We start from the raw sequence: 14,888 nt of genomic DNA, 5'->3' as shown, positions 1-14,888 counted from the left end.
GCAACAAACAGAAGAGTGTCCAGTGAAGAAAGGGTGTTCCAGCCTAGGGAACTGCCGGGGTAAGGGCCCTGAGGGTGCATTTGGGGCGCTAGGGTGCTGGGGTGCAGCGCAGAGTGAGTTGCTGTTTCCCAGATGGAGAAGGCGTGGGAGCTTGTTATCACTGCTGGATGGGTCGAATTTGAGATGTCTTATTAGACTTGCAGGAGCGAATGTAGACTAAATGTAGACTCTTAGATATACGAGTTAAAGATCATGGGAGTTCTAGGTTGCGGGTTGCAAAAACGTGGCAGGTGAAACGTGGCAGGCATCAGTTGTACTGATGGGGTGCAAACCCACAGCTGGATGGAAACACCAGGGGGACTGAGCACCCACAAGCATCGAGAAGGTCGTGGGTGACCTTGACCAGAGCCGCTTTGGTGGAGTGGGGGAAGGGCTGAGGTCACTGCAGGACCTCTTCAAGGTTGGTAGTTGTCCCCTACAATTTAGCCACTGGGGTGGAAAGTGACTTGCCTAACGTCACACAGGGATGAGGCAGCGACTTTATCCAGACTCACATGCTCTGGGTTTTCTTGGTCTGGCTTTTCAGCTTCTGAGTCTTTTTAGGGGGTTTTTGGGGTTTGGAGTTGTGGCAACCGATATTCTGGGCACCAGAGGAACCCAGTTGGGGCAGGCCCCTCAGGCCTCTGCCCTCCACCTAATTCTAGGCCCTTCCCTCCAATGTGGACAGCATCAAAGGGCCCCCAAAGAGGCAGCAGATATTTGAGGAGGAACTTGAAAAGGGTCACTGTAGGAAGGTGACAAAGATCCTATAGGGACAAGGAAATGCTGAATCACAAGAATCTTTTTGGGTCCCCCTTGCTGTTGTCCTCTGATTGGTAAATTTAGGAATCTACAAGTGATCACCCCCAGCAATATAACAGTGTATCATCCGGTTAGCTTCGGGGTTACAAAGTGCCTTTTTACGGAGACGTTGTCTCCGTTAATTAATCAGTCTAATTAACCTCAGACCCCCCAGTGTTGGGAGAAACCTTAGGGATCCTGTGGTTTTGTGGTTTCTAAGTTATTCTTTTTTCCTTCCATGAAAGCCTTGCCGGGGAGCACAATATGCTTGGCAGATGATACGCTGTTACGTCGCAGCTGGGGATTACTTGTGGATTCTTATTGCTAATCGGAGGCCGTGTGTGGGTGATCAGGAAGGGAGACGGTGCAGTGGTTAAGGGGCGGTGGGGCTGCTGGGGACTTATCAGGGTCCTCCTCTGATCCTCACAGGGCTAGGGGCAGGGGAGGTGCAGTAAAATTATGAACTGTTTTGCAATCAGTACGAAGCCTATGTAAAGGATTTTAGGCAGTCTGCTCTCCTGGGGGAAGGTTTTAGGAAGCCTTGCTTTCCTCTCTTTGTCACCCTGTAGGGATGAAGTGACTGTCAGACAAGCTGGGTTGCAGGGACTCCTCTCTCCTCCTTTTGCTGTGCATCCAGGGCGTGGGCATCATTCTAACCCTTCCAAATCTCTCTTTTCCTCCAAGTCCAGCCCCAAGAAGACAGGTGAGGCCACAGTCCAGGCTTTTCCGTCCACCTAGATCCTGCCTGCCGGGGTCCTGTCAGAACAGCCCTTTCCCTGGGGTTGACACAGTGACTTCTGCTTTGGGAGAAATTCAGTCTGCCTGCTGGTCAGGCATGCCTGTCCTTCTAAACACCAGACCTTAAACCAGCAAAATCACTGCACAGGGCATCTGGAGAGACAGGAGTGGGGGAGTGTTCCTGTGTGTGTATGGTGGCAGTGGTGGTGTCTCGCCCGCTGGGTAGCGGAGTCAGCTCCTACACCGTGCAGAGGATTTTACTGCTCTTGCCCGGGTGCTAAGATGGGCAGAACCTGCAGTGGGAGTAAGTGCCCATTAACTAGTTAAGGGATCCTGGATCCCCAAGCCAGCCACGCTGCAGCATTGTTGCTCCAGCCTTCCAGCCCCCCCATCGGGTCAGGGTAGAAAGATCTGGATCTGGTTGATGGTTGGATGGGGGACGGAAGGAGAGGGAGCGAGGCAGGGCAGCCCAAGGCTGTCTTGACGTCCCCCTCTGAATACACTGACATGTGCGGTTCCTGGAGACACAGCAGTAAGCTGCCCTGGAAACCGAGTCCCGCTGGCTGTGGGAATCGTTCTTTGTTGGAAATCTGTGCTGCTGTGGTCCACACCGCTGAGATGGAGGTGAGGGGGGTTTTGGAAAGGATGGGCCCTGTAGGCTTTGTTTGTGTGAGCTCTCACAAGCCCCCTCCCTGAGCAAATACTCAAAGGAAGAAAGATAGACCTTTACGCCTGGATCCTCAGGTATGTAATAGATTTAAGAGAGCCCCGTGTATATTTATAGATCTGTGTGCCAATCATCTAAGCACACGCATCCTGGTTAGTGTCTTCTTAGACACCTTTAAGTTAAAATACTGTTTATTTCTTAATCGCTTCCTTGTTTCCTCTTTTGACCTCCCTACCCGAGAAGCCCACGTCCCCTTCCCAAGAGCAAAAGAGACAGCAGAGGGGTAAGAGAGGCCCAGAGGCTGAGGTGCAGGCGGAGCCGCAACCTGCCTTCTCTGACCGGTGCTTCTGTACCTGGGAGATCAGTCCTCTGGCCATGAACTTCTAAACCCTGTCTCCCCACCAGGCTGCAATCTGTGGAAGCAGGAAACGGGACTTCTGTTTCTTGTTGTCACCCCCGCTCCAGCACCCAACCCAATGTTCCAGACACCAACCTAGTTCATGCCCGTGTTGGTTTAGCTGCCAGAGGACACTGGGTAGACGGTGTGGAGGCCACGCTCCGGCATGGACGGGAATAAAGAAAACCTGTGTCCAGCCCGGCCCATTGGTACAGCTGGCTTCCAGCCGCCACGGCAAGGTGGAGGGACGGCCAGACCTGCTGCCAACTCCCAGTTTGGAAACCGTCTTCTGTTGTTGCTGGAGAACCATGACCGCCCCCACGTCCCTTCCTCCCCGTGGCCCCTGGGCCAGCGAATGCCTCGGGAGAACCCTCATTGCCAGACGGGAAAGTACAGAAGAACACACTTTTAAATCACAGAGGAGAGCCTGGAGCAAATAAAGATGTATTAATTCACAAACCAAATAGGCCGATTTGGGGCTGGCCAGCAATTTTACTTTGGAAGGACTTTGTGAATCTATTTTGGAGGGCAGAATGTTATTTAATTTTAGCTCAGTTTAGTGAAGCTTTTTGTTTCTATAAGGAAAACACTGGCGTGGCCTCTACACTGGGCCGTCTCTGCCTCAGTCTCTCTGGACCCGACCACGACCTTATTTGGCTGGTCCTGGTGGGCCACTCTGGGGTCTCAGGTGGGTGACGGGATGGGACAGGTACCTGTGATGGAGGGGGCACCCTGGCCCCTACAACACCTCCTACACTTGTTCTGACCGCTTCATTTGTCCTTCCCCACCTCTCCCTGAAATTGTGCAACGCCAGAATATTTTGATGAGCTTGCCTTTCTTCTCATCCTAGGGACAGCTCCCAGGCCTTGGTTTTCAGTGCATGTTGGATGCCCCAGGATGGACAAATAACAGCAGAAGTCAGGGTCGTGGTGGGAATACTGACAACAGGGTAGCAAGCACATGGGGCTTGGGAGGGACCACACACTGTTCTCAGTGCTTGTGCTTAACCCTCACAGCAACTTTATGAGGCACTGCTATCATCATTCCTATTTTATAGATTAGGCAACTATGGCACAGAGAGGTTGAGTAACTTCCCTAAGGTCACACAGCTCCAGCACTGGGATTTGCAACCAGGCAGTCAGGCTGTTCAATGCTATGCCCTGTTGCTGCTCCAATAGTAAGAAGTGCATCACATATAAACTGCGTGAGAGGCATGGGGCTAAGAAAGCCAGAGGGATTTAAGAGGAAAGAGCCCTGGTGAGACCACACAGTAATGGTAGAACTCAAACTCCAATGTAGCTTCCTGACTACAAAAACATACTCTTTTCGCTAAACTATCCCCAGATGAAAAGGTTCCAAGCTCAGGCCATTTCAGGGTAAGGAAGGAGTTGGCTGGCTGTATTTTCAGAAGCTTCCAGAAGGGGCAGCTTCAGGGGGCAGGTCTGCTTCTGACATCTTGTGTCTAAATCAAGTCAAGCCATTTTTGAGCCAGGGTGTTGCTATTTAAAGGAATCCCTTTTGCCTTCCCTGCCCCCTCCCAAGGCCAGGACTCACTCCCTAGTTTACCTTCTGCGTTAATGAAGCAGAGAAGATGGGGCCAAGTCAATTCAGGAAGAATCAATAGTCGTGTCCTGGCAGACGTGCCTCTGCCCAGCAGCTAGGCTGTTGCAACCTGCCTGTGGGAGTCAACACAGAGGAAGTTGTCCCCAGGCCTCTGGGGGGATGGCCCACCGCCGGATGCTGTTGTACAGTGAGACACAGAGGTGGGTGCAGAGTCTGAGGGAGACTGGCCTGGGTCGTGCCAGCCTCCCATTTTGTACAGCAGACTTGGAAACAGCACTCGCCTCCTCCCAATTTGAGCTCCCTCAGCTAAAGCACTGACGTTGCCAGTGGACTCCGTGTTTTGCCATCCCTGGCAAAGAAGGTCTGAAGGGGCCATTGATTCGTCTGAGTCCTGACTTCACGTCTGACTGGAAGGGCAGGATCCAAGCCCACGTGGGGAGAAGTAGGACAGAATCCAGGAGGGATGGGGAAACGGGGAATTGATTCTCAGTAAAGGGTTTTTTTTTTAAAGAAGAGATTCGAGTCAAAGAATTGGGAAACATAGTGGGACATCCACAATGGGGGAGGATAATGGAGCTACCAGAATGAGTGTGTGTGTGTGCAAAGGATATTCCGTTTAACAAGCATTTATTGAGCATCTACTCCTTTTTGGGCTAAGTGAAACTTGAGATAGGAAAGAGTGACTGGATCTCAGAGGTGGAAGGTTCAATTTGCACGAGCAAGACCCATTCCGTTCCCGTCAAGGTCCTAGCATGGGAGCATCCAGCCCCCCTTGGTGGAGACACTGTCTGCCCTGCAGCAGGCCCCGCTGCCTTTTGTTGCTAGTTCTTGCCATTAGATGATGTTTTCTTTGGTTGAGCCAATGAATGTTACTCTCTGCAATTTCCAGTTTTTGTTTTCAAGACCTTTCGTCTGCTCATCCATGTGCCAGTTTTATACAAACTTGAAGACAGCTCTTGGGTGCTGCTTCTTCACATTAAATAGAAAGAGAACACAGCCTCAGCCTCTTACAATCTCATAGTCAATTCCTCTCTTCTTTGTGTTCCTGCTGCATGTGGTAAATGCCTCTCTTTCAGCCCTCGACGCACTGGGTTTGATTATTTTCATACTTGGAGTCAACTGATATTTATTGAGCAACTCCTTTCTGCCAGATGTTGTACTGGGAAACTTCATAAGATCTTTTGCTTAATCCTCATTCCAATTCCCTGATGTAGGTAGAGTTATACCCTCTTTACAGATGAGAAAATCGAGGCTCAGAAAGAGGAAGTGGCTTCACTTCTTGATCAGTTTCCTTATCTATATAATGTGGGTGTTCATACTGCCCTTGGAAGGCAGTTGAGAGGAGTAATTAAGTAAAACGTACTGTTGCACATAGTAGGTGTACAATAAATGGGAGCTGTGTTTATTGTACTAATCTTTGGGGTAATTAACTTGACTGATGGCTACTTCTCTTTATCCTCCAACCTCCCTCTCACCCCGGTGTCTCTAGAATTCCCACTCTTACAAACATAGTCATCTACTCAAGTTGCCTCCATGGGAAGAGGGTAATTCCAGGCACCGTGGGGGCTAGCATGCCCACCCAGAGGTGCTGTTCCCAACGTGGCTCCGGCCTTCGTAACCTCCTCCCTGTCTCTGTCTTGCTCTCTCTGCAGTGATCCGGGCCAAGGTGGTGGGGAAGAAGCTGGTGAAGGAGGGGCCCTTTGGCACGCTGGTCTACACCATCAAGCAGATGAAGGTGAGTGACATCACCGGCCTGGCTCCAGGAGGGTTTCTGGGTTTTTGCCAGAAGAGTCCTGGGCCAAGGGAGGCAAAGTAGGTTGGAACTGGGATGTGTGTTTGCTCAGTGTCTAAGCCCCAGCCAGACCCAGCCCTTCTGCCTGCTGCAGAGGGAGCTGCTGAGGCAGCAGAAAGGGATGGGCTGCTCTGTCCCCGAGCCAGCGCAGGTGAAGTCACTCGGTGGCACTGGTTAGGAGGCTGAGCTCCGGAAACAGACGGCACACAGCCTTGTTACCTGGTAACCTTGAGACCTTGGTCGAGTTGCTGCCCCTCTCTGGGCTCTAGTCTTCCCAATAGTAAAATGAGGATGGGACTAGCTAGATCGCCTCTGTGAGCTCTTCCGAGCTCTGACTTTCTGGGATTCAATGATGCCTACAGGTCTCCTGCAGTCCTTGAGGTTACAACACAGGTTTGTATCCCTCAGATCTTTGCATTAACCTGTGCTGATCACAGGACCTTTATCGTGAGGTAGGAACTGCACCTTCTTTCCCTATCTTCCCAGCTCCGATGGTCTTTTTGCAACCTAGCTAGTTAGCAATGTTTACTAAGCATAGTCATAGGGTTAAATATATCACCGAGCATATGAAGCTTATGAAGCGCATTAAGGAAGTATGCCTTGAGAAAAAGAACATCAGATTTGTAATCTAGAGAACCCACACCCTCATCTCAGCTTCATTCCTAAATGGCCCATTAACCTTGGCTGCAGCCCTTTTCCTGAGCCTCAGAGTTGCCATCTGTTAACGGTGCAGGCTTGGGCTTGCTGCCCCTAACAGCCCCTCCAGCCCCGCCATTCAGAGTGCCCTGGGACACTGGCAGTGTTTCTTGCATGCAGGAGCTGGTGGTGGGTGCTGGAAGGCTGTACTTCTGTTAGCCCAGCAGAGAGGATTGGGCTTCACCTTGAATAACTCAGCAACTGGTCCCTCACCCTGCCTTTGTAAGGCCTCCCCATGTGCAGAGCTCTGTGCCAGGAGCTGGGATGGCTATGAAGGAGAGAGGGTTTCTCCCTCAGGAACTATAGTCAGGTAGGGGGAGAAAAGATATAGGTGTGACTCATCAGAAGTTCGATATGAGATGTGCTAAGGTCCAAGAGAACCATCCAGCCTTTTGCTCACGTTTGCATCCCCAGCAATTAGGGTGGGATCTAGCATGGAACAGGGACGTGGTGACTACTTATCCATCTAATGGGGCGATGAGGGCAAGACCCCATGGCCTGAAAACTCCCCAGAGGAGACAAGCCCTAATATCCAGGTAAAACTGAGTAGCAGAGTGACACAGCCCACGAGTGGTACCTGACCATCCCCGAGGCTGACCGCCAGGCTTCATTATTCCTGTGTCCTAAGGCCTGAGGCTAGATGGACTCATTTTGCGAAACCTGTTGCTTTGGATTCAATTTTGGAAACATCCACAGCCTTCTGGTTATGTAATGTCCAGAGTCAGCCCTGGCCAGTTGCCCTTGGCTGCCTAAGCTTAGTCATGAGACCAGCTTATGTCTTCAGACAGCCCTGGGGAGAGAAGAATGGGCAGAGAGGGGCCAGCAAGAGCAACAACAATCCCAAAATCCCACTTTGCAACCTCTGGCAGTCAGCGAGGGAATGCCAAAGCATATTAGACCAAAGCAGAAGTTCAGAAAACACATTCAGCCGCCTGCTCCGGAGCAGTCCTCATTAGGAGACACTGTGGCGAGCAGAGAGCTGCGAGGGAAAGAGCTGAGAGGTGGCAGTTCCTAACCTTGCTCAGCTCCCCTCCTGCCATTGGGGCCTGGGGACCAGGGTGGCCAGAGGCCCTTCCTGTGGGCAGAGTCCCATTGCCCCCTTGCTGGTGTCAGACCAGCCACAGGCTGTGGCTGTTTAGAGACCAAAAAGCATTTGCTCACCCCTCAGCATCGGAGCCTGCACTCCCACACCCCATCCCACCCCTGGCTGGAGGGCTCAGGCTTCCCACTCACCATCCTTCCCCGAGGGTCACGGTGCTGGGCATTAGGTGGAAAATCCTTGGTTTTACTTCTGACAAAGGCTCAAAGGGGAAATGACTTTCCCAGAGTCATGCATTTAATTAAGGGCTGATCTGTTCCTCAAGCTGAGTCATCGGGATTCCTTCCCACTCCTGTGTTCTTTACTCCCCAAATCTCCCTGCCATCTTCCTTTAATCATCAACCACTATCTAATGCCTTTTATTCACTCTGACCCTCCTACCAGCCCAGTGTTATGACCCATAGAACTGGACAGTGCCCTTCTATCCAGAAAGGGCACTGCTCACTCCCACATGCTGGCCCGAAAGTAGAAGCAGGAGTCCGTCCATCTGTCCTCCCAGCCCTCCCCCGCTTTCTGTGCTTAGCACTGTGCTGTGAGCTATGGATACAAAGATACTGCTGTTCTCGTTATGATAAGACTCCATACGTACGAGTAACATTTCCTGAGCATTTGCTGTGCACCGGGCATTCTGCTAAGCCTGCGCATATATCAGTCCTTACGCTAACCCTGCAGAATAGATCCACCTTCCTCTATTTGACAGCCAGGGCAACCAAGATTTGGAAGGTTACACAGCAGTGAAGATCATATGGCTAGAAAGTGGCAAGCCCGTGCCAAAGTCTAGAGCCTTTGCCTACAAGGCGATAACAGAGCAGTGGAGCACCTCCTTTGGGGGCTGCCCTCACCCCATCTGTATCTAGTTCCCCCAGGGAACAAAAAGAGCTTTGTTGGGTTGTCATCCCACAGCAGCATAGCTCTTGACTTGCAACATCCTGCAAAGGGTGTATCAGAAAAATCTTTGTAGGGAGGAAGGGGGAGAGGCCAGAGAGGCAAGCCTGCGTGAGTTTTGGCACTGGTCCCTGGGAGGCTTTGTTCTAGCAGATTAGAGAGTCTACCCCGGAGTCAGATGGGGTGAGCACGGGCTCCCTGAGAGCAGGACTAAAGGAACTTGGGGAACCCAAGAATCCGAGCCACCCTGTCTGGCCTCTCTCTTCTCTCACTGATGACAGGCGGGCAGACCTTCTCCCATCTGCTGACTCCAGAGCCTCCGATCCATCTCCCAGGCACACCTTGAGTATGCAGAGACCCATGGTGTGTGTGTGTGAGGGGGCAAGGGTGTTGGAATGTTGAGGGAGCTCATCGCAAACCCAAACTTGGAGATTATCTGGAGCTGAGGCCCTAGGCTGTGGTGCAAAGGTGGAAATTTCCAGAACTGTCCACTTTAATCTGTGGGGACCTTATCTCCCATCAGGACCATGAGAAAGTGGTCCACTGTGCCAGGAGCTGCTGTTTGTGCAGTGGGGACATGCTCTCAGGCTGGCTACAAGGGACAGCACATAGGGGACATTATGTCCCAGCTGGGAGGGTCCCATGGGGTGACCCCTTGGTCATGTGCTTTGCATGTCCTGACTGTAGGCAGGACAGATCTGCCAGGCTGTTGGAATGCTTGGCCTCCGGGGACTTCCTCCTGCAGTGGTTTGTCCAATCACATGAGCAGTGGCAGAGTCTTGCCTGTGAAGCTCCAGCTAGAATCCCCCTTGACCCCCCAGCCCAAGGGAACCATGCTCCTCTTCCCAACGCCTGTGACTCTTCATGGTTCGGGATTCATCTAGCCCTCTGCAGAGTCTGACTCCATGTTCACATGCCCCACCTCCCTAGCTCTGTAAGAGAAAGAATATGCACTTGGTTTCTCAGTCAGGTACCTAGTGTCTGCAGACCTCAGTAGCTTGGTCTATAAATAAGCTGTGAGTTTAAATGAGTCCAGGATGCAAACCAGCACCCAGAACAATGGTGATCTTTGGTAAGCATGCAAGAAATATTTGACATAAAGGTGGCACTTCATGTTGTCAATGTAGAGCGAAGACCAGACATTTCTTTAGAAATATACCAATGCTCCCAGACTTGGAAACTTTTTTCTTACATTATTTGTCCCTTCGCCCCACGGGAAGCTAACTTCTTGGAACTTTGTGTAGATGACTACCAAGAAGAGGGCCTAGAGGCATGTAGAATCTAGCCGGAAAAGAATAGCTTATGTCTGACGTTCCCAACCAGCTTTAACTACTTTTTCTAAGAGATGAGAATAGGCAAAGATGGTTAGGAAGAAGGGAACCAAACCCTTTCCTCCTCTGCTCATGAATTTTAGTGTAACTGGTTTTAAGCTAACCTTTCCTGAATGCTATGTGCCAAGTACTATTCTCAGTCATTGAATTCCCAAAAACCCCTTATGAAGTAACTTTTCCCCATTTCACAGATGAAGAAAGTGAGGCCCAAAGTGGCCTCAGTGACTAATAAGTGGCAAAAGCAAGATTCAAACTCTGGGCGTTGGTCTCCAGAACCTGGATTTACTACTACTCTTCCAAGAGGATTAGTTTACCTCTTGATCACCTCTAACATCTTTTCCAACTCTGAGATTCTCTGATTTTCTGATTTCAGGACATTATAGACCTCGTATAACCCTCCTAAATGTGTCAGACCAATTCTAGATCTCTATGATTACAGATATAATGATACTTTTAGGATCGGTATGTAGATCAAGGTAGGATTATTATAAAGAAAAGACAACTAAATGAGTAAAATCTACCTTTACCATATTGCTCTTTTCAGAACTGACCCCAAAATGCAGCACTGTGTTTATCAGACCCAGTCATCTATAATGTATCAAAATTTCGAGTCTGTGTGCAAGTGCTAGGAGCAATGTTTAACACAATTCCTGCAAACTTAAAGGTAGCAATGATGCCAAACTGATTTCAACGAGTTCTTACAGAGCAGCTCAAGGGACTGCTGGACTCTAAACAGGAGCTTGATTTTCACCCATAAAACAGGGGGGTGTCAAGGGGAAAGACTGACGCAGAAGGAACTGAGGTTCCAATGGACTGGGACCAAAAGACTGAAGAGTGAGCGCTTAGTTGAAGTATTTGCCAAAACCTCAAGGATCGCCCACACAAAAATAAGTCACTCGGCACAGAAGCGCGCGCACGGGATGTTCTTCGAAGGCCACGCTCGATGGCATGCCTACAGTGGCACTCTTAAACATGTTCCCATTAAAACCAGAAAGGCACTTCATCACTGAGGGAGTCATCGCCATGACCTGACATGCCCCAACTCCCCTGTGGCATAACTGAACACCGAGTGTGGACGGCACTTCTTGAGGCACTTGGCTACATGTCCTTGCTCTGCTGGCAAGCCCTGGGGAGACGAGGGGTTCAGGAGGGGAGACCCTCTGAGTCAATCAGAACAGTGTGCCCCTCAAACAAGGCAGAGGCCCACAAACTCTGTAGGCCCAAATACTGCTTTACGATGTAAAGGTCCTTGTGGACCACCTACGCCCACCAACTAGTTGCCACTTAAAAAAAGATAAGGAGAAAAACCCAGCTCACAGCCCGAATGGGAGGCATTTAGATGAGACACTGACAAAGTGATGTCTGGCTTTGTATTAATTACCATAAGTAGGCCGGGCGCGGTGGCTCAGGCCTGTAATCCCAGCACTCTGGGAGGCCGAGGTGGGAGGATTGCTTGAGCTCAGGATTTTGAGACCAGCCTTAGCATCAGCAAGACCCTGTCTCTACTAAAAACAGAAAAATTAGCTGGGCATGGTGGCACACACCTGTTGTCCCAACTACTCAGGAGGCTAAGCCAGGAGGATTGCTTGAGCCCAGGAGTTTGAGGTTGCAGTGAGCTACGACAATACCATTGTACTCTACCCAGGGTGACAGAGTGAGACTCTGTCTGAAAAAAAAAAAAAAAAAATTACCATAAGTAAATTAACAATGCATGCCAGGAACGAAAGTAGAGACATTGTCCTATTGTAAACCCCTGGGACAGGCCCAGAGAGCACCAGTGGTCCAGGCCCTATGTACTCTGAGAACTGGATGATAATGGGATTGGGCAACACCTCGACGCCCCGTCCTACTCTTCCCAGATCCCACAGTGAACAGCGTTGGCCTGGCAGATCTGGGCCTGTGTGATGCTTGTGGACGTGACCTAGAATTGCAAAGTGAATGCAGCCTCTGGCACGTTCACACCAGTGACTCCCAGCACCTGCTGATAGGTGTGGCATAGTAGCCAGAGACAGAAGTGGCATCTGCCTGCATCACAGGCCCTTGCTCATACGCTCCTGAGGCTGCAGTGGGAGCTGTCCTGGGATAAGGGTTAGGAACACGGGCTCTGAAGGCAGATTCCGCTGCTTAGAATCCTTGCTCTGCCATGTTCCAGCTGTGTGGCCTTAGACAAGCCACTTAACCTGCTTGTGCTCAGGCTCCTCATCTACAAAATATGTGTAATAGTTCCTGCCTCTTAGGGCTGTCATGGGATTAACGGGTTAATATTAGAGCTGGGTTTCTCAACCTCGGTACTATTGACATTTGGGGCCAGACAATTCATTGTTTTGGGGGCTATCTTATGTATTGTAGGATGTTTAGCAATATCCTTACCCTCTACTCACTGTTGCGACAACCAAAAATGTTTCCAGACATTGCCAAATATTCCAAATGCTTCCTAGGGGCGCAAAATTACCTCCAGTTATGAACCACTATATTAGATTATGTTGTAGATAAAATAACCCATATCATCAATTTCATATGGTTCCACCTAATAATTGTAAAATATTAAGTTAAAAATCTTGGAATTTTGTAGATGTGTTTATATGCTTCATCTGGGACAAAGGACCCTGGTGCCTTCAGTGGATGTTCAGGAGAATAAAACATGGAGAATGCCGAGCCCGAGGTTGGCTTTCAACAGCCAAGCAGAATTTCCAGAAAAGGGGTTACCAATATCTACCTCCTAGGGTCTTGTAAGGATACTGTGAGGGGGACATGAGTGAGAATGTTTTTGTACGCTGGAAAGTGTCACAGAGATGTCATGAGCATGCTGGCTGGCTGTCCTTGTGGAGCTCAGGGCCTGAGGTTGACAAAGTGGGAGGACCCTTGTCACAACAACCTCTTTGGATTTTTGAAGAGATGTTGGGATGTGAGAAGTGTGAGCCGGAGGAGTGCTGAGGGAAGCTGGAATGGCAGGGTGCAGCCGGCTGGACAGGAGTGTTTCTCTGGGAAGGCACCCACCTGGCTGGACAAAGGACAGGTGGCCTCAGCTGGGGTCAAGGGCGCCCTGGGGTGGGTAGGTCAGTGACCAGCCACTCGATGGCCGAGTAGGGGAACCAAACCAGATTCCTTCAGACCAAATGGCAGTGTGCTTTCTAGATGTGGGCCTCTTCTCATGTGTTCCTTTTATTTTATTTGATTGATACATAATATATGAACATGTTTTTGGGATACATGTGATATTTTGACATTTTCATATAATGTGTAATAATCAAATCAGGGTATTTGGGATATCCATAACCTTAAACTTTTATCTTTTCTTTATGTTGGAAGCATTTGAATTATTCTTTACAAGTTGTTTTGAAAGATACAATAATTATTCACTATATTCACTCTACTGGTTTACTGAACACTAGGTCTTCCATCTACCTGTATTTTTGTACCCACTAATCAGCCTCTCTTCTCCGCCCCACCATGCTTCCCAGCTTCTAGTAACCACCAGACTCCTTTAGCTGCATGAGATCCACTTTCTTAGCTCCCACATACGAGTGACACCATGCGGCGCTTGTCTTCTGTACCTGGCTAATTTCACTTAACATAATGACCTCCAGTTCCATCCACGTTGCTGCACATGACAACATTTCATTATTTTTATGGCTGAATCATCATATTCCATTGTGTACATACACATTTTGTTTATCCACGCATCTACTGATAGGTACTTGGGTTGATTCCACATTTTGTCTATTGTGAATAGTGCTGCGATAAACATGGGAGTGCAGATATCTCTTCAATATATTGGTTTCCTTTCTTTTGGATGCACACCTGGTAGTAGGATTGCTGGATTCTATGGGTGTCCAAAGTGGAAAGGAAGAAGTCACAATGTTCCTTTTGCCCACAGATGTACCGAGGCTTCACCAAGATGCCCCACGTGCAGTACATCCACACGGAAGCTTCCGAGAGTCTCTGTGGCCTTAAGCTGGAGGTCAACAAGTACCAGTACCTGCTGACAGGTAAAGGCCAACCCTAGCATCCAGGCCAGGGCTTGGCCACTGGCCAAATGTGTCCACTGTTTCTTCACTTTAGCAGAACAGATAAGGACTAGTTGACTTAGCAGTGTCCTGAGGACACTTGCCAAGTGTCCCTTTAAATTGTACGGAGTCTTTAAGGTTGAATCCGTTTAGCTTGCCTAGGGCTAAGAGCTTGAGGCTCCTACACTCGGGCTGGGTTTTCATCTTAGCTCCACTACTGCCTCTGTGGAGGAAATCTCCTAATTTTGTAGTTTCTCAGCTTTACTATAAATGAAAAGGGATTGTCTATTCCTTCTACCTTGTGGTCAACCTACTAGGTCTGTCTTTGAAAGTTATCCACCTATGTATTCAGTGGGGTAAAGGAAAAAGCAAAACCAAAAACCATTATGCGGGGAGCAAAGAGCTGGTCTCTAGTGCTAGCTCCAGGACTTAATGGCTTTGGGACCTTCGACTAATCGCGTAAGCTAGCTTCATTATTCTCATCTGGAAAATGGGGCTACAGTCTGTCTTAAAAGGTGCTGGGTCTGCAAGGCCTAAGTGGGAGTGCGGCAGGTGCGAATTCTTTCCCTCCTGGCTGTGCTCTGGACAGAATAACTCTCTCCTTCTCGGGGTCTTGCCTCCTCCAGGCCGCGTCTATGACGGCAAGATGTACACGGGGCTGTGCAACTTCGTGGAGCGGTGGGACCAGCTCACCCTCTCCCAGCGCAAGGGCCTGAACTATCGGTATCACCTGGGCTGTAACTGCAAGGTAAGCCCTGGGGTTGGGGGAGGAGGGGGGGTTCCTGCTGTATTGGGTGTAAGCCCACATGTGTTGGGCCAGGACGGAGGGGCACGTGCAAGCAGATGGGCACATCTGAGCAGAGGTGCTAAGA

At 49.8% G+C, this 14,888-nt stretch overlaps 2 protein-coding genes across 2 annotated transcripts in view; one reads left to right on the top strand and one right to left on the bottom strand.

The window, feature by feature from the left end:
• SYN3 (synapsin III) overlaps positions 1-14,888 on the bottom strand; it is a 409,534-nt gene that overhangs the window by 247,497 nt on the left and 147,149 nt on the right. The window lies entirely within an intron of this gene.
• The window catches only part of TIMP3 (TIMP metallopeptidase inhibitor 3), a 55,991-nt gene that overhangs the window by 36,272 nt on the left and 4,831 nt on the right, over positions 1-14,888 (top strand). Inside the window, exons 2-4 of the mRNA XM_045553010.1 lie at positions 5,859-5,941; positions 13,887-13,998; positions 14,643-14,764. Coding sequence (XP_045408966.1) covers positions 5,859-5,941; positions 13,887-13,998; positions 14,643-14,764 — 317 coding nt within the window. The remainder of the gene's footprint in view (positions 1-5,858; positions 5,942-13,886; positions 13,999-14,642; positions 14,765-14,888) is intronic.

Source organism: Lemur catta, chromosome 6 (assembly GCF_020740605.2).
Source record: "Lemur catta isolate mLemCat1 chromosome 6, mLemCat1.pri, whole genome shotgun sequence".
Taxonomy (NCBI): Eukaryota; Metazoa; Chordata; class Mammalia; order Primates; family Lemuridae; genus Lemur; species Lemur catta.
Note: the sequence above shows the minus strand (reverse complement) of the source record. Positions and strands in the feature narration are given on the sequence as shown.